This window comes from Tachypleus tridentatus, chromosome 4 (assembly GCF_004210375.1).
Source record: "Tachypleus tridentatus isolate NWPU-2018 chromosome 4, ASM421037v1, whole genome shotgun sequence".
Taxonomy (NCBI): domain Eukaryota; kingdom Metazoa; phylum Arthropoda; class Merostomata; order Xiphosura; family Limulidae; genus Tachypleus; species Tachypleus tridentatus.
Genome location: NC_134828.1, coordinates 3734900 through 3754972, shown reverse-complemented (window position 1 = coordinate 3754972; position 20073 = coordinate 3734900). Strand labels below are relative to the sequence as shown.

The 20073-nt window shown below is 35.0% G+C and overlaps 1 protein-coding gene across 1 annotated transcript in view; it reads right to left on the bottom strand.

Annotated features, from left to right (window-relative positions):
- LOC143250001 (F-box only protein 30-like) overlaps positions 1–19356 on the bottom strand; it is a 30425-nt gene extending 11069 nt beyond the window's left edge. Inside the window, exons 1-4 of the mRNA XM_076500636.1 lie at positions 19015–19356; positions 17064–17257; positions 16314–16619; positions 2479–2784 (exon numbers count right to left, since the gene is read on the bottom strand). Coding sequence (XP_076356751.1) covers positions 2479–2784; positions 16314–16619; positions 17064–17255 — 804 coding nt within the window. The 5' untranslated portion in view covers positions 17256–17257; positions 19015–19356. The remainder of the gene's footprint in view (positions 1–2478; positions 2785–16313; positions 16620–17063; positions 17258–19014) is intronic.
- Positions 19357–20073: the final 717 nt, after the last annotated feature.

Here is a 20073-nt window from a genome sequence, read left to right as displayed (position 1 = left end):
TGATATAATAAATACAAATGTTTTAAATCTCAAATTCAGTTCAACATCTCAGAAATGTGTTTAGATTAGACTCAGATATATATTTAAATTTCTCATACATTTTAGTGTTTTATTTTCCAAAACAATAAGTCTTCTCTCTGATCAACAAAATTCAGAAAACTGCAAACACTTGGGTTACATGGCACGAGAACATATAATACTAAAAATAATATTAGCTGAATTTTCGTAACACTGAGTATATTGTGCAATCTCACAAAGTTATTTTGAAGCATAAAAAAGTTCTATAACTCAAAACATTACACTATTTGTACTACTTAGAAAATCAAATATATTTCAAAACCTTCAATAAAAGATTAATAAAAATCAAATGTCCCCAGTAAATATTTGAATTATTTCTCACATATCCATCACACGACACATAATGTTCTAGTCATAAAAAATGTGCAACAAACTTTTGAAACATTATGCATGATGTATCCCCACAAATTTTTCTCAAAACAAAATCATTACTTCAATGTTGAGATTTGAAATTTTCTTTTGATTTAATTCAATTAACATTTTTTTGAATAATCATTAAAAGAAAATCAAAACCTTTGTCACAGTTGTCAACTTCTAGTCTCCTTTTGGAATTATTATTGTTATGATTGTGAAAAGAAATTTTCTGCCTTTACAGGGGCAACTTGTCAAAAGATGATACAAAGATGAAAATGCATAGTTACAACAATTTTCAATCATACATAACAGGTTTTGTTAATAAAAAAGCTCCCTCTCAGTGTTAAAAGAGGACTATACCCCATTGATACTCCCCTGCTTTCTGAACTTATGGATCATGCTCAAAAACTTTAAACAGATTTGTTGAATCAATACTGTAGGAATAATTGTCTGTTACACAAAAAGATACATTAATAATGCATATTTATTCACAGAGTTTACAGCACTGTCAATTTAGCCCTCTCACTATGGGTCTTCCTATGGTTAGGAGTCAAAGGTCATGTCATCACATTTTTTGACTTGCATTCAAAATGTTATTGAACTACTATTTTATGAATTTATCTCAATACGTTTGACATCAAAGTAGATCGTAATTCAAATCTTAGTATTACACATTAATTAATTTCTTTACCTAGAAGTAAATATTGAAAACAGTAAACATCGATTTTTGTGTGTAACATGGTATGTTGAATGTAGTTTTGATTCAAATTAGATATTTGTATTGTCCAAATACAAAGTCTACATTTTCTTAGAAATAAAAAACTCAGACTGCTGATATTTACAAGATATAAAATAACAATCTCCTATCTTATCTGTTTGTCGAGATATCACTATATTTAGTGAATTAAATAAAGTGGCTCCACCTACTTCTTCCATTTTTGGATATACTTCTTCACGTACGTCCACCTTGCTCTCTTATAGTTTTATAACCAACAGAATTTCACACACATGATTTTCTCAGGCTTTTGGAATTAGAAAGTTCTAAATATTATTTGTTTTGTGTCTTAAGAAGGAAGGGGTAGTTGGAAATGTTATTCCAAATATTATTTTAGACCCAAATACAGCTTTGTTACTAAGCCTGATAAATTATAGTGGAAACCTGTGGCATTAATATAGTAGTTTATGAACTTCTGTCATTTCAAAATGGAAATATCTGAAATCTTCAACATGTGAAATTTAACAAGGCTTAACCAACTGTAGTAAACAGCAAATGAGTACAAATTTCTTAAGTAGAAGAAATAATCGTTTTCCAGACATCTTTAAACACTCTTCTATATTAAAAAAAATAACTGAAATTATAAGAACTTAATTATAAATAGTAATAACATATAGATACACAAGTAACACATTGCAACCAAAATGTGGATATTTTACAAAATATACTAGAAAAAAGCCAGTTGTATACAACTGGATATGGAATGAGTGTGTGTGCCACATCACTGTAACTTCTGTAATGTTAGTCAAACAGAGCTGAAGGGATAATAAAATAAAAATAATAAATACAATAAACATATAGTTTTATGAGATTTAAGTTATTCAGACTAAACATTAGTGGTTTAGTGTTATAATCTGTTGTCATTCTAGAACAAAAAAAAGCATAATCTATTTCCCAATTTTTTTATGGTAGTTACAAGGTCACTAAAATCAAACAAACCCATATAGAGATAGAACAGTCAAAATAGCAGAAAATATTGCTATTTTTTGTTCTGAAAAAAATGTTTGATAATTATCTGGAGGTTATAAAAATTTTATATGTGAAATGAAACAACTTTCTGATGCATAAACAAATCTGTCATCTCATAATCAATACTACTTACCATGTTGGATAGTCAGGAAAAACATTGTTTTGAAAAGTCTTAAAATAGTTACAAAATCAGATATCTTCTGTGTAAAAGCCTTGTAATGTTTACTGATAAACTGAAAATTTTCATACAGTTACAACAGTGTACTAAATGTTATAGAATAAAAACTAAGAAAAACACTCACTGCATTTTCCTTGTTCTCAACAGAATTACCATTCAAAATTTCAATGCTGGATGAAAAACGATCACTGTCCTTCTGAATCTCATACATGCTCTGATGAGACTGGTGATTAGTAATGACATTTAATGCTGCTGAGAGCATCTCTGTCGTCTCCCGAGTGGCACGATATAACTCACTACAAACACTTCGTTGTAGACCAGGAGGAGCTTTTCTCATTTCCCACGGAGCATCACCTTCTTCATCTGACACTCCCAGAGAGGTCTGAGTACTGTCTTGTGCACTCTCAGGTTCGTGTGTTCCTCTGTATGGCTAAAACAGAGTACAACCTCATCAGTCATTCTCATAAAAGTACTAGGTATATACGAGTGTTACATATGCAATGTTATCATTCAAATTAAAACCATTACCATTCAAATATCCAGATGCAATTATTGAACTCCAACCAAATTAATAATATATAACATATTCAATAAATTTTGTATATCCATTCAACTTATATCTCCAATATTTTTATATTACAATAATATTTATACATATTTTGGATTTTCTTTTCACTATCAAAAATCTTCAGATTTTATCTCCATAAATCCCATTGTGACAGGTTAGGGATCAAAGGTCATGTCATCCTGTTTGTTGACTTGCATTCAAAATGTTATTGAACTACTATTTTATGAACTTATGTCAGTAAGCATAGTGCAAAACTGTAGACTATAATTCAAATTTTAGTATCATACATCATTTATTAATTTTACCTTTGTGACTCACAAAATTTTATATTTAGGTATGCTCTTTTAAATATCTAATTTTGTGAGTCACATGGTATGTTGAATGTAGAACTAGTTCAAATTAGATGATTTTGATGTCAAGTCTATAATTTCATATGAATTAGGAACAAATTACCAATACTGACAAGCTAGAATATAAAATAAGAACATCATATCTTTTACTTTTGCCGATATATGGCTACGTACTGAATCAAACACAGTGGTTCCATTCATTTCTTTTCATGTTTGGAAGCAGTCCCTCATTTATACTTACTTCATTATATGACACGAAAAATAAAGCAACAGCTCAGAATCTCCCTTCTCTCAGCCATTTCAATCTGTTAAAAGGCTAACTTGTTCTTTCAAACCAAAATTTCAAGGTACGCTATGTCCTTAGTCTCCTCAAAATTTCAAGTTTTTTTAGACCTAAATTCATCTTAGTTACTAAGCATGATAAATTAGTGGAATTCTGTGGTACTGATATAGTAATTTATGATTTTGGAATTGCTCAAATGTATATATAAAATCTAAAAACATATTTTGTTTTATATCCTCCATATGCAAAATTTTAAAACGCTTAGCAATTGAGTTCAAAGGTTATAGCTAGAAGAGATAATTTTTGCTTTTTTATTTATTGTTCTATATTTTAAGAAAAATAAGTTTTGTAATAATACGCGTGTAATGTATAATCACCAAATGTGACGACATACTACAAAATACTATTCAACTAAAACACAGTCAATGTTAGGGTCACTTTATAAAGACCAAAGGTCAGTTTTATATTATTGGGCATGATAGCATGAGTACATGTACATCAAATCAATGTAAATTATGTTATGTTAACCAGGTACAACTGAAAGGACAATATGATAAACATAATAAATATATATATATAAATAATTAAATGTATAACATTTTAAAGACTTAAGTTATTTAGGCTAAGCATTTGTATTTTTGTGTTATAATCTGTAGTCATTCTAGAATGAAAAAACACAATTTACATTTATTTCCTGATTTATTTTATGGTGGTAACATGGTTGGTCAAATTGACAGACCTCACATCGTTAGGGGAAAAAAAATAAACAAAATATATTCTTACTGAAAGCAAACTTTTGAAATGCATTTACATGGTTTAAGAGATTATCTAAATAATATTTGAGAATTTTGGGAAGAAGAATAGTTTTTAATCCTAACAAGAAAATCACTTTGCACTCAGTCTTGTGACAAAATATATTCAATATTTTCACACAAAAAATCTTTATTATAAACACTTAATTATAATATATGATTTTTTGTGTACAAAAAACATGCTATCTTTACTAAAAGTATACCAAATTTTGTGAAGATACACATACTATATCAAAAGGTATAGCACATATACTTAGCATGTGGAAATATGAATATGAACTTGTGTATGTTATACTAAGCTTATTGGGTTAACTAACTTAAGTAATCCTTCTTCCTTCAATTATCTTTGAACTTTTGTAATTATCTGTTTAGTCATATAAACATTTTTATTGTTTACAATAATACTTCCTAATCTGTTGTGAACATTACACCATTAACATGAAATTTTTCACCTCAATATGTACTTTATAGTTAGATGCTATATCATTAAACAATAATACATTAATATAATTCACCAAAAGTTAACATTTTCCAAAACTTAAAATATATTTACAATAATACTATCCCCACTGAAACCTATATGTATCACTCAACCTCCTGGGTTTTATTTGTCCATCTGAGAATGGGTGTAATTTTTTTTCCCTTGCTCCAGTCTTTTATAAACTCACTCAATTATCCATTTTGTGATACCTCCACCTATGTCAATGTTCCCTTTACCCTGGTACTGTATACAGACAAGTCATTCAGAAAATTTTATCCCTTTTTAAAGACTGATACTAACACCACCTCTCTGTAGGTAGGAAGAGTGGGAGAGTGTCAGTATTATTGGAAATTCGTTTTTCAATTTAGGAAAATGTTAACTTCTAAAACATTCTTACCTCTGGCGCACTTATAGCTAGAATCCCACACTTAAAAGGTAGAAAGGCCAGTGAAAGCATTTTCCATACAGAAAGCATCTGCACAGATCATGGATTTACCAAAATAAGGAAGGTACACAAATGGGGGAACTGCACTACATCCAGAACCTAGTTCCAGTATCAAGTGTTGAACATGAATTATCACGATTGTAGGTCAGCCCCATACAAATTCCCAAGGTTCCACAATGAGGGATTGAAATTAAAAGACCTTGGTCTTTCTATACCCCACTGGTGGATAGAGTAACTGGACCAAAATGTTGTATATAAATATACTTTTAATTAGACCCCAACCTGCAGCCATGAAGTGAAGCATTCCAAACTATCGAAATCATGAAGATAAAGTAAGCAACACCAAAGTGAACAAACTTTCTCCTCCAACTGAAGAAGTTCAAATGGTTGTTGCTCTGAGCAACATTTAGAAAAACATCCACAAACCCAAGCAGAAGGACTCCCAATTTCACCCACTTCTCCAAGAGAGAAGAAAATGAACTGAACACTACAGAAGAAAAGCTTCTGTCCACCACCCTAGTGACTGGAACTTGTTGTGGTGAGGACTCCATAGCTTCACTACTAGAATCTTGGATCAACTGAACACTCTGGAGGAAAAGCCTCTGTCCACCACCCTAGTGACTGGAACCTGTTGTGGTGAGGACTCCATAGCTTCACTACTAGAATCTTGGGAGGGTAATGTTCATTGAGGCATCTTGAGGAACAGTACAATAAATGAACAAAGTTCCCTAAACTTTTAAGAGCAAACCAACCTCAATTTAATCACTCCAATGGTCAGCAGGGTCAAGCAGCATCCTCTTTAACTTTATTCACGATAATCCAGCATAATAGGGTAACATCACCAGGTGAGCTTCTATGTGGTCTTATAGAAAAACTCATTTCTACAGAGTCTGTTGCAATCATTAGTAAGTATACTTACATTGGTTGCTAGTGCAGAACTATACTGATAAAAGCAGAACTGTAGAGAAAACACTCACCACAGTGTGTGAGCCACAGAAAAAGGAAGAGACCCTGGAAAATAAAAGACAAGAAGAGGAGAAGAAAAATTACTCACCCCTCCTTATAATCTAGCATATGTGGTCAAAACATCTCAAGAAGAACAAACTGCCAGATTATGTAAATAATGTGAGAGAAAAGTACTGGGAGAAGACTATATACAAGCCTGCACAAGATCCTACAGCAGGCAATTTAATTGGAAGCTAAGGATATAGAAATGTGACGAATCTGATGAGATGTGACTTGCAGAAGTCTCTTGACCTGTAAAGAAAGTCCTGAATAGACAATATGGATCAATATGTTAAGACACCTTGTTAAAGTAATTGGGGATAAGTCTCCAGAAACTGAAAGATCTCAGTAAATGAAGGGTTAATTTCCAGCACCTTCAAAAGAGATAGATTGAGCCACACAACACCTCACAGCTCTTACACGACATAACAAATGATCTAAGTCTGATCAGTCACAGAGGTCAGTAACAGCTGGCAAAGGAATTAGTGATATATTTATCTCCCTTCATGGCTGCCAGATTCTTGGAACAAAGGACTTATCAGGGTATAGTACAACCCAAATGGAATGATAAAGAGTTCTGTGCACTTTTAGTGCAAACAATTCTGACTTATGACCTCTACATACTAATAGCAACAAAAAATATACGTTACATTAAAAGTGATTCATGGTACATGAGGTTAAAGGCTCAAATGGATGTTGAAACAAAGCACGTAATACCACCTTAATCCCTCAGATAATTGAAAAGACCATTTAGAAAGAATAAGTCTAATCGCCTGTAGACACAACTGGGAAGTCAAAATCTTTCCCATATTTAGAATAACAATAAAACTGCCTTATATAAAGCAACAGTGAAAGAAGCTAGGATATTGTCAAAAATCAAGAAATGGTAGGTTTCCTCTTTATAAACACTGATGAGAAGTGTGGCATTTCTGTTGATAAATGGCTATTACAATTCTACAGATAGATTGAAATAAGTACAACTTTAGAAGTTAACCCTGATGCTAGATTGAGATAAGTACAACTTTAGAAGTTAACCCTAATGATAGATTGAGATAAGTACAACTTTAGAAGTTAACCCTGATGATAGATTGAGATAAGTACAACTTCAGAAGTTAACCCTGATGATAGATTGAAATAAGTACAACTTTAGAAGTTAACCCTGATGCTAGATTGAGATAAGTACAACTTTAGAAGTTAACCCTAATGATAGATTGAGATAAGTACAACTTTAGAAGTTAACCCTGATGATAGATTGAGATAAGTACAACTTTAGAAGTTAACCCTGATGATAGATTGAGATAAGTACAACTTTAGAAGTTAACCCTGATGATAGATTGAGATAAGTACAACTTTAGAAGTTAACCCTGATGATAGATGGAGATAAGTACAACTTTAGAAGTTAACCCTGATGATAGATGGAGATAAGTACAACTTTAGAAGTTAACCCTGATGATAGATTGAGATAAAAACAACTTTAGAAGTTAACCCTGATGATAGATTGAGATAAGTACAACTTTAGAAGTTAACCCTGATGATAGATTGAGATAAGTACAACTTCAGAAGTTAACCCTGATGATAGATTGAGATAAGTACAACTTTAGAAGTTAACCCTGGTGATAGATTGAGATAAGTACAACTTCAGAAGTTAACCCTGGTGATAGATTGAGATAAGTACAACTTCAGAAGTTAACCCTGGTGATAGATTGAGATAAGTACAACTTCAGAAGTTAACCCTGATGATAGATTGAGATAAGTACAACTTCAGAAGTTAACCCTGATGATAGATTGAGATAAGTACAACTTTAGAAGTTAACCCTGATGATAGATTGAGATAAGTACAACTTTAGAAGTTAACCCTGATGATAGATTGAAATAAGTACAACTTTATAAGTTAACCCTGATGATAGATTGAGATAAGTACAACTTTAGAAGTTAACCCTGATGATAGATTGAGATAAGTACAACTTTAGAAGTTAACCCTGATGATAGATTGAGATAAGTACAACTTCAGAAGTTAACTCTGATGATAGATTGAGATAAGTACAACTTCAGAAGTTAACCCTGATGATAGATTGAGATAAGTACAACTTCAGAAGTTAACCCTGATGATAGATTGAGATAAGTACAACTTCAGAAGTTAACCCTGGTGATAGATTGAGATAAGTACAACTTCAGAAGTTAACCCTGGTGATAGATTGAGATAAGTACAACTTCAGAAGTTAACCCTGATGATAGATTGAGATAAGTACAACTTTAGAAGTTAACCCTGATGATAGATTGAGATAAGTACAACTTTAGAAGTTAACCCTGATGATAGATTGAGATAAGTACAACTTTAGAAGTTAACCCTGATGATAGATTGAGATAAGTACAACTTTAGAAGTTAACCCTGATGGCATGTGAGGGACTGCATAACTTGTACACATGAAGTTTGAATTTAGGAATGTCTGGAAGTAAGAAATCAGATCAAGGTTGCTTCAACAGAGATGGCCAAAGAGGAAGTTGCAGAGGCAGACACTCTTGAAGATACTATACAAGAGAAAACCATGGTTTGGCTGGTCAATCTGGAACTACCAACAGCACTCAGCAAGTAGTGGATCAAATAATAGCCAGAACTCTAGGTAACAAATGAACTGGAAGGAAGACATAGAGGAGCAAATCTGTCCAATCACGACTAAATGCACCTATTGCCAAACCCCAAGGATGAGATACCAGGGACCAAAATACCTGTAGTTGAAAGTTCCAATGGGTAAAAAATGCATAATCAATGGAGTCCAGAACAAAATGCAAATCTACTGATAAACTTCACATTGGAGCATCTATTCTGTCAGGAGAATTCAGCTGGACAGAGACAGGTTATCTTCTATTAAAATTATCAACCCTGGAACATAGCAAGCCAGGAGACTTATAAGATATGAGTAAGCCCACTTTAAAATACCTTCAAAGCCAGAAAACAAAGTCCCAAGAATCAGTGCCCCTTGATGAGAAATGTAAAAGAACACTGCCAATTTGTTGTAATGATGATTTCTCCCTTCACTGATCTAGACCTTGAACCATTGCTCGCTTGAACAGCAATAAGTTCTAAAATATTGATGTGGAAGGAAAATTCATCTCTCATCCATAGACCCTGGAATTCCTGACTACTGATATATGCACCATATTCCCAAAATGAGACATCTGTTAAAAGATGACTCTTTGGATGAGAGTGGTGGTTGTATAAAACTATCAATGGTAGTCTGTGAAGAGATGAATCTTGTGATGAGGAGACAATATAAAATCATTAATGGTAGTATTGTTTCTATCCAACCACCACTCAAGATCCAAGATGTTGATCCTGATTAAGGAGACTGGATGACACAGTGGATTGTAGTTCATGATCAAGTGGTCTCTCAAGACCATCGAAGGGATCGCATGTGATTTCGTTCCAAATGAATCAGAGATTTGAAGGATGTCCATGTTCCCAAAAGAGTGAGAACCATCCATGCAAAATGAGATGTGAGTAAGAGTCTGACTGCCTTTTCCATAGCCTGTAATCAGATGAAAGCCGGCTAAGCCCTTAAAAATATGTTGAAAAACAACATCCAGATGAATCTTATATTAAGTCAGCAAGAGAATAAATATATTTGCTCTGATAAAAGAAAGTGAGACTTTGTAGCTTCTAAAAAGAGGACCTGGGAGCGTTCTTCTGCCCACTGTTGAGATGGTACCTAAAGTAGCCAGTCATCCATATAATGGTGTGCGTACAGACCCAAATACAAAGGTGACAAGAAAAACCTCACAGAACTCTGAAGAATATATATAGTGCAGATACTAGGATAAAGAGCAGAACTCTAAACTGCAAAACCTTACCTTTATGTGTGAAATATAGATTGTGGTAGGATGATTCTGCTATGAGAACATGGAAATACACATTGGCAACATTGAACTCAGTCATCCTCACACCTGGTGGATTGGATGGTTGTTTACTGGAGCAAAGCAACTAGGCTATCTGTGCCATACAACTGGTAAAAAAATTAAAAGTAAAATTATCAAAATACGTAAATACGGTCAAAGGTAAGCCCCAGGGACCACGGGAAGCATGACTTCTTTGAGACAGAGCTCAGAATGCCCTATTGGCAGCATAAGTGCATGAAAACAGTTTTAGAGTGAGAAAAGATAAAACCATTTGCTGTGGTCCACTTCAGTAAATGATTGAGGGCAGTTTGTAACTGCTGCTTGATAAATCTCTTGCTCAACAACTAACACGAGATGTAGAAATTCTTGACATAGAGACTGCTTGCAATTGTAGGGGGGGGGGGGATTGTCCACTGATAACATTAATCTTTATAATGAAAAATGCAACACTCAAGACAGCCCTTACTGTTTGGAATATATCCAAGCTATTTTATGTTAATATTTGTTAATCCTTGTATCTTTTCCTTACAGATTGCTTCCAGGCACAGTCAAAGCATTTTTATTTGGCACCCAAGCTGTGAAAGTGGGTTTTCTCAGGGTACTCCCATTTCTCCCCACAGCAAAATTTCAGGTTCATTGGATCTATAGATCCAAGCCCTGAAAAGAGGCCCGTCTTTAAGTATCTAAACTTTTGTAAACTAGAATCATGTATGTCAACTGTGCTAGCTTTGCATCTCCCTGCTGTGACCACAACTAGACCAACAGATATTTTCAAGAGTATGCAAGATGCAGCTTCTCATCTCACTCTTCACACACTTTCTGGCTCGCCAACCCTTTTTGCAGCTTTGACCAATCAATGCTCCTCAAAGAGATCATAAACCCGTCAATGATAATCAAGGTAATTTACTACCACCACTCGAGTTCAGTAAATAAGTTTCACTCCAGTTCGGTTAATAAGTTTCAAATTATGTGCTAAATTAACTTCTTCCACATGTGGGGTATAGAGAAACAAGAGTTTCTGACTGCCCCAGGTTATTTTACGCCCCCCTTCAGGGAATGAAATAATAATCTAACCAAAATACCTACCAAGAAATAACAAGACAGCCCTGAGAGACTCCAAGTTCCTGTGGGAAAGTATACTGCCCACTGACTTTCCAAATCTTGTCTCATACAACTTTGGAACTGGTGGTAGAAGAGATGCCAGTTGAGAACTTAACCCAAGATTCTTTCTGGCTTTGACGTCTTACCTGCTGAACACGTGCACAGGCCCGGGTGGAGAGTGATGCAGTTTGAAAGTGTGAGATATCTACAAAAGGTATCCCAGGTCCATTTTTGAGCCTTCTGTGCCATGTGGCAGGCAGGATTTCATCATGAACAAAGACACCGTAAGAAAACTTGTCAAGGTTTTAGAAAGAGACTGAGAAGCTACTTGGACTATAGAGTTAGTTAATGTTTCCATACAGTTGTCTATCAATGGCTCACAGACAATGACAGGATCAAGTTCTAAAAAAGGAGTGAAAGATGACCAGTTTGCCTGGTCCAGCTTCCATCAAGGCATGCAGGTTGAATGGCACTGACCACAGCCAGTTTCTCTCAATATGAAAGGAAAATTATTGGTGCCCCATGGGTCAATGTCGACCTCCCCCCCCCCAAGAGAAATTGAAGGAGAGCAGATAGAGAAATGAACAGCAGTAAAATACTAAGTGTATGAAAACAGTACTGAAGAGAGAAAGGTTATGATTCCAGAGCATATGCTCTACAGAACAACCCCTCCTATCAATAACAGCATCATCCCTGAGGTGATTATGTCCATTAAAGTCCCCCCAGGATTATAAAGGGAAATGGCAAGTGTTGAAAGAGGACATCATAGTCTGACTGATCATAGATCACTTCAGAAGACAGGTAAAGAGAATATACAGTGATGATACAACCCAAGGAAATACAGATGGGTACAGCCTCCAAGATAATACAGGCACATGCTGATCAACCAGCAGTGCCACCCCACAGTGAGGCCTGACTAGTATTTTTAAGGTAACTGTATCAGCAGGTTTCAGAAATGTTTTCTGTAAGGAAAGACATTACAGGATGGTAAGAATAAATAACAACTTTGATGCTATCCAAACTGTACAGCCTCCAAGATAATACGGGCACATGCTGATCAACCAGCAGTGCCACCCCTCCATGCTCCCATCCATCACACAGCCCATCACAGTGAGGCCTGACTAGTATTTTTAAGGTAACTGTATCGGCAGGTTTCAGAAGTGTTTTCTGTAAGGAAAGACATACAGGATGGTAAGAATAAATAATAACTTTGATGTTATCCAAATTGTAACAGAAACCTTGACAGTTCCACTGTATTAAAGTGGCCATTTATACTTATGTGAAGAAGAAATGGATGGAGGGTCCTTCTGTTTTATACCACATTGTTTCTCTTCACTGGTAGATCTATCAACCATCATGAATCCTGCCCCAGACAGGTCTCTGTTAGTAGATGAAGATTTCAGTGACTGAGGGAGTGAATGAATAATTGTTCTGCTTCTTGGGGCAGAAGAAAAAGATGGATTCAAGGAAATGTCATAAGCTGAAGTCAAAGGAAATGGATCCAAGGAGCCACTGGAAGGAATGGTGGAGGTAGAAATAGATGTTGATGTTTACTTGTCAACTCTCTTAACCACGGAGGGCAAAAGCTTCTTCATATGGTTTGAAAATTACTCTATCAGAGATATGGAAAGATCTGTCTGCACTCCCACTGTAACAGCAGAATGGAGTGCAACAGCATAATTCCAAGATAGAGTGGTGGGGAGGAACCTTCAAGTCTCAGGAAAAGAAATGTGAACTGTTTTCAAACACTGTAACTCTTTCTCATCCACTAATCCTGAGCAAGAACAAAAGTAAGAGGGATGAGAGCCACTACAATTAACCCAATGAGGGTCCATTTCGCACTCATAAGCATCATGGTCCTTGCCACTGCAAGGAACCACAACATGATGTGCTTGAGTGACTGAACAGCTGACATTGAAAGTATCTTGCAATTTAGATAAACTACCTTCATGGTGGCAGATGGACATGGTGATGTAAATGTCAAAATTAGGGCATTGGATGGCATCATAATTACATGTTTGCAAGTAGAGATATGCATCAAAGCAGAAACTCCTTAGGTGGAGAAACCAGCATGGTTCTCTAACTCAGGGATGTTCTTCAAATCCCTCTCAACAATAACTCCTCATGACGAATTCAAAGTAGCATGTAGAGTAACCTCAATGGGTATATCACAAATGGCCTTTTAATGTAAGAAGAATTCACTCTGCTTTGAAGCAGATATTTCCACCAAAAGTCCCCAGAACGTAGCTTTTGGACTAACATAGAAGAGGCAGCAAGCCCCTCTAGTTCCTTTTGAATAAAAAGAGAGACATTTGACCAAAAGATTTGTCTGATAAAGAATGTCATAGCAGAAAATGAGGTACAGGTGATGAAGAAGTTGAAGATTGTTGTTTAGAATCTTTAAGATGTGGTCATTTAGTTATGATTTTTATTATTATTATTATTTTTTTATTTTGAGTTGGGGGATCCATAATCAAGAAAGAATATTTCAGTGCCCACTGACCCCACCCAACATGGAGCCCTAGGAGGGGAAGCACTATAATCCCAAACAAAGACAATGCAGCAACACTGGGGTTTTGTAAGCACTATACCCAAACACCAACATCAGACACAATGTCCACAACACCCACTGAGAGTGTCCAACAATGGTACTTGGTTGACCCTAGCCCAAGTGGGCCAGTTGATTAACCTTGAGAGGGCCATTCCAAGGCTGGCTGTCTACAGGAATTCAAGGCCAAAGTGGTGCATTAGGGTTGGACCCCTCATCCACCAGGATCCTCTCCTACTCTTCATAGGTTGCCACACATGGCAAACACATAGGTAGATGTTTAGATGCCAGAGAAGGTAAACTGAAAGTACAGAACATTCTCTGGGAGGTCCCCTCACCACATACAGGAATCCACACCAAGGAGATACCTGTTGAAAAATACCAACATAGATTAAGAAAGGACTATATATTGTGAACCTAGGAGAATCTAAGAATTAGTTAAAATGAGAAATATCAATGATTGGCTATCAACCTCTCATCTTCTAGAACACAACAAATAAGCAGGAATAAAATCCCACAAGCATAGGATCAACTCCCTCTTCTGCTACCTTGACCAATAAACTCTTTGATAGCCTTTGAATGAAGATCCATACTCCACGGGTCTGTTGGTGGTGGAAATAGCACAAGCTGGGAGGATAATGGAGGAGAAGTGAACTGAATGACCAACCATGATGCCAGAACCTGAAGTTCCAATGGGCCTGTAGAGAAGGAATTTCAGCTGTCCAGAAAATGATGTAACCTCGTTCCCACAGCCTCCATTCACCTAAAGCAGTCACCAATGCCATTGGCAATGATCACCCTGAGCAGAGAAGCCTCAAATATAGATGAAACTATTCTAATACCAATAGATCAAATACCAAAGAGACAAGACAAGCAATCTCCCTATGCATAGAAGCAGGAACCAAAGAAAGCCTAAGAAGCTAATAATGCCAAGAAAGAATGCAAACAGTAAAAATTTGCAATGTCAATGTCTTTGGAACACCCACAATAGATAACAGAGGTGAAATAGACAAGTACTTTTCAACCTCCATGCTAAAAGCAGTAACCTAAGTCTTCATACCTGAAAACGATGCATCATAAACTTTATAAAACAATAATTATTAAATATAATTTATATTGAAAGCAACAGGATGATGCAAAAATTGCAAGCATGTATGTTATTTATTGCAGCACTCATCTATAAAAACATGTGTCTAAATGCTTTGTTAATAAATAGTGATAAGATTGCCTGAATAAGATGCCTATATACAGTACCAAGGTTGAAGATACACTGACACTGGTGGAGAGTGTCACGGGACAATATACAATACCAAGGTAGAAGACACACTGACACTGGTGGAGAGTGTCACGGAACAATATACAGTACCAAGGTAGAAGACACACTGACACTAGTGGAGAGTGTCACAGGACAATATACAGTACCAAGGTAGAAGACACACTGACAGTGGTGGAGAGTGTCACGGGACAATATACAGTACCAAGGTAGAAGACACACTGACACTAGTGGAGAGTGTCATGGGACAATATACAGTACCAAGGTAGAAGACACACTGACACTAGTGGAGAGTGTCACAGGACAATATACAATACCAAGGTAGAAGACACACTGACACTAGTGGAGAGTGTCACAGGACAATATACAATACCAAGGTAGAAGACACACTGACACTGGTGGAGAGTGTCACGGGACAATATACAGTACCAAGGTAGAAGACACACTGACACTAGTGGAGAGTGTCATGGGACAATATACAATACCAAGGTAGAAGACACACTGACACTTGTGGAGAGTGTCACTGGACAATATACAGTACCAAGGTAGACGACACACTGACACTGGTGGAGAGTGTCACGTGACAATATACAGTACCAAGGTAGAAGAGACACTGACACTAGTGGAGAGTGTCACAGGACAAAGGCAGTTCAGAAGGGTATAAAACACCGGACCAAATGAGAAAAGAATTAAACTGATGCTCAGGTAGGTAAAGTTGAAATCCTGATAGTCAAGTAATAGCTGTAAATGTCAACAGATGTGTGTTTTAGAATCCTGGTTTCATTTTTTCTCTGCCAAAGAAAATTGTTTTGATTTAATGAATTTTAACACACGTTAAAATACAATGCTTATTTCCTTTTGAAAACAGCTGACATTTTTTTATAACAAGATACATATTTCTGATCACACCCATTACAGCTTTGATTACATCCTTAATATAGAATGATGGATTCACCAAAACTATGTATGAGCTTCCAGCTCAAAACTTATGTTGGACTTGCTGACTGAAATGATATTTCAATCCAATTACTTCTATAAGATATGTAAACTAATCCCACTAGTTTACATATTACACGTGCATCAGTTGTATATAACTAATACAGCTGACAAATAGTACTGAACCTTTCAGTTCGTCCATTATTTTTTTTATTAAAATAATTAAATATTATTAAAAACTGTTTCAAACATAGATTATTTACATGTAGAGGAACAGCTGGATACTTTTTTGTTAATGGATTCCTCAGGGATCGACGTGTCTTCCTGGGTGCACGCCAATACTGATTAAGCATACGTTGATCTCTTAGTGCAAGAGCCTCATCAAGTGGCACCCGAGTCTTGTGGGGGTGCAAACTGTGAGAAAAGTCTCTGTCCTTGATTTCCAGTGGCCATCGGTTCCACTCCATAGTACAGTGGACGACACTTGCAGGACATTTCTCTAGATGTGGCCCCAAATGATGACGGTACATCCACACTGGACAACCATTCACTGAATTTATACAAGGAACCTACAAAAAAGAATCTTATCTGCAATCATACTTCAAAGAAAAGTGTCACTGATACAAGTAGAAAATTAAAACTATGAAGATAAATAACACATTTGCTATATTACAATACAGAGTTATGAAAACCTTGGCAAAGGCTTTAGTATATTTTATATGTAAAAAATAAGAAATCTGTATGATTATTAACACATAAATCGTTATAGAAAACTTGTTACCAAGCGTAAAGCAGATGTACAAATTTACATTTGAACTACACAAACAAACAATTTATTTTTAACTTTCTGTTGTACGAAATTCAAACTTTTTACAGGTATCAAACATCTGGAAATAACCTAACATCTTTTCAATGAAAAACTGGTATATTGAGCTATTAAACTAAGATGTGTTAACATACAACTATGTTAAATGTATTTGACTGTTTTTAGAGCCACACCAATAAATTATTACTTTCTGGTTCACACACAGAAGCTGGTGTTCTCGTTTCTTGCAAGAATGAAAGAGGGCTCCACATTTCAGCTCACATGTGATTATATCACAGCTTTTACCAGGATGCGGGCGTACAGTACACTTGGAAACTTTGATACAGCTGAAGCAATGCTCATGTATAGCAAAACCTTCGTCCTCAGTCTTATATTCCATTACTGTAAACAGTAACACAATAATAATTTAAATACAACAAAGTTACTTAAACAAACATTCTTAAACAGGTACACTTAATCAGAATTAAGTTCATTATATTCAGAACAAGTTTGATAAATTATTAAAAACAAAATTTCTGTGTATACACACACAAACACGTGATAATATATATTACTTTTACACACACACAAAGTTGTCAATGTGATAAAGTGTCAAATTAACAGCCTAAAAAGAAAAACTTTTTAAATATCAGACTTACTTATTGATAAACATTCACATTATAATCATACAGACGTGAAGGAAGATATTTAGTTTAATTCTAATGTTTGGGTATGTGGAGAAATTACCTTAAGTAAAAAATGGTTTTCTGTTACATTAATAACATAAATCTATCATGATAAAAACATAATATTAAAACTAACATTTTCTTTTCATTTTATATTAAAAATAGATTTAAAAAATAAATGAAAAATTAATTACATGTATGTCAAGAAACCTTTCTTACAATCATGGTAGAAACTCACACTTGATTCCTGATAAATATTTGTTAAACTTTCTACTTTGTTTTTTAAAAAATTCAAAACAAAGTCTTAATATACATTTTTATTGAAGCATCAAATCACTCAACACAACAAATATACACGTGTAACACAACACCTCGCTTGAAATACATTGCTCTAGCAATGTGACAAGACATTTAAACGTGTACTTACCTCATGGTCTAACCATCCATTTGAAACTCACTACTAGACAGGTTTAATGTACAATAATATATGACTAGTCCTTTCAGTGTGTTTATTTCTTGTTACAAACAATGCTACACAATGAGCTATGGATGCTGTGTCTACCATGTGTATCAAAACCTGGATTTTTGTTGTGTAAATCCTTAGACTTACCACTAAAACACAGCATCCCTTCCAGTAAGCTCTGCACACATTTATAATGAAAATTTCATTTAACAAATGTTAGATATATATAAGTGATATACAGTGTGAAACACTGGACACGTACATTGAGGAAACCTATGTCAACTCTCCATTACTTTAGTACTGTAACCTTCACAGAAAGGGCATTTAATACTTTGCATCTGTTTTTACACACATACAGTTAAGAAATGTATGTATTTAAACTGTTCAGGAAAGAGCTCCACTACCATCAGTGGCAACTCATTCCATATCAGTCAAACACCCTGTTAACAAAATTGTTTTAACTTAGACCTAGCATGCTTTGTGGAAATCTTAAACTTCTTTATTCTTTTACAGTTTAATATCTTCATAATATAGCACAAGGAACTCAGAGGTCTGAATGTTATTCATTAGATGGATAATAATACAATCTCTTGTCTTTCTTTTCTAAACAACGAAAAGAATGTAAATCATCATCCTTTCTTTAATAAGAAAAATAATGTATAAAGTATTATCGGTGAGGCCTGACTAGTATTTCATAAATTAATAATTACCTCTTTTCACTTATAATAACATATCTATAAACATATCCCAGAATTATATTACTCAGTACTGGCTTTACTGCTAGTACTAACAACACAGTTCTACTTTAAAGACTTGAACAACTTACTCAGTCAACTGATCATATTAATGGTACTTCAGAACAATAATGAACACACTTTAAATGAATTGCTCAGAAGTTTGACGGGAAAAGTTTATACGTCTATTAAAAAATAATGTGACCAAGAAATCAATTTACTTGCATATATCTAAATAATGTATTTAATTTAAATTCAAAATCACTTTTAACTAACCTCTATTACAGTTATAACTTGTACAGCTGTCTATTACTATTACTCAGTGTAATTGTTACGCACAAACATGTATTTGTCGCGTTATAATTATAGGTAAGATATATCAAAACTTTCCAGTTAAGGTTATGAAACGAAGAAAAAAATGTGAAATACATATATTGTATTTCTGTTACTAAACATGAAATAATCAAAATAAAACCAATTTTTCAATAATTTGAACACTTTTAAGGTTACACTACAACAATCTCATAAATACATATTAAAAATAATTAAACAGCGCTTGGGGGGAAAAAAAATTAACCCAATCAAACATCAACAACCACCGCCAGAGTCATCATAGAAGCTTTTTCCAGTTTGATTGCTATTCGTATAGCGCCACCAGTTGCTCAAAAGTAAGTGTAGGTATTTAGAACAGTGAAAATTGGGTTTCGATGCCAGTACTGGGCAAAATGCAGATGGCCAGTTGCGAAAATTTGTGCTTAACACGAAAAAAAGTGAAAATTATTTGTTGTTCCTTCTAATTATTATCGCAGAATTTTAGAGACTCTTGGTATAACTTATTACGTAATCGTTTATTAACACAGAATAGGCCTGGCATGGCCAAGCGCGTAAGGCGTGCGACTCGTAATCCGAGGGTCGCGGGTTCGCGCCCGCGTCGCGCTAAACATGCTCGCCCTCCCAGCCGTGGGGGCGTATAATGTTACGGTCAATCCCACTATTCGTTGGTAAAAGAGTAGCCCAAGAGTTGGGGGTGGGTGGTGATGACTAGCTGCCTTCCCTCTAGTCTTACACTGCTAAATTAGGGACGGCTAGCACAGATAGCCCTCGAGTAGCTTTGTGCGAAATTCCAAAAACAAACAAAACAATTAACACAGAAACCACGAAGTTCTGATATAAAAAAATCTTACCTCTGAAAGGATTTTCGTTTAACGATTGTGTCGTATATATTTTCCAAATGTTCACGATATATTGAAAGACACAAACCTATTGGCAACAGGTATAAGTATACATTGAAAGTTATCTAAATACAAAAATAGTTTTGATATGTTTTTTTAATGG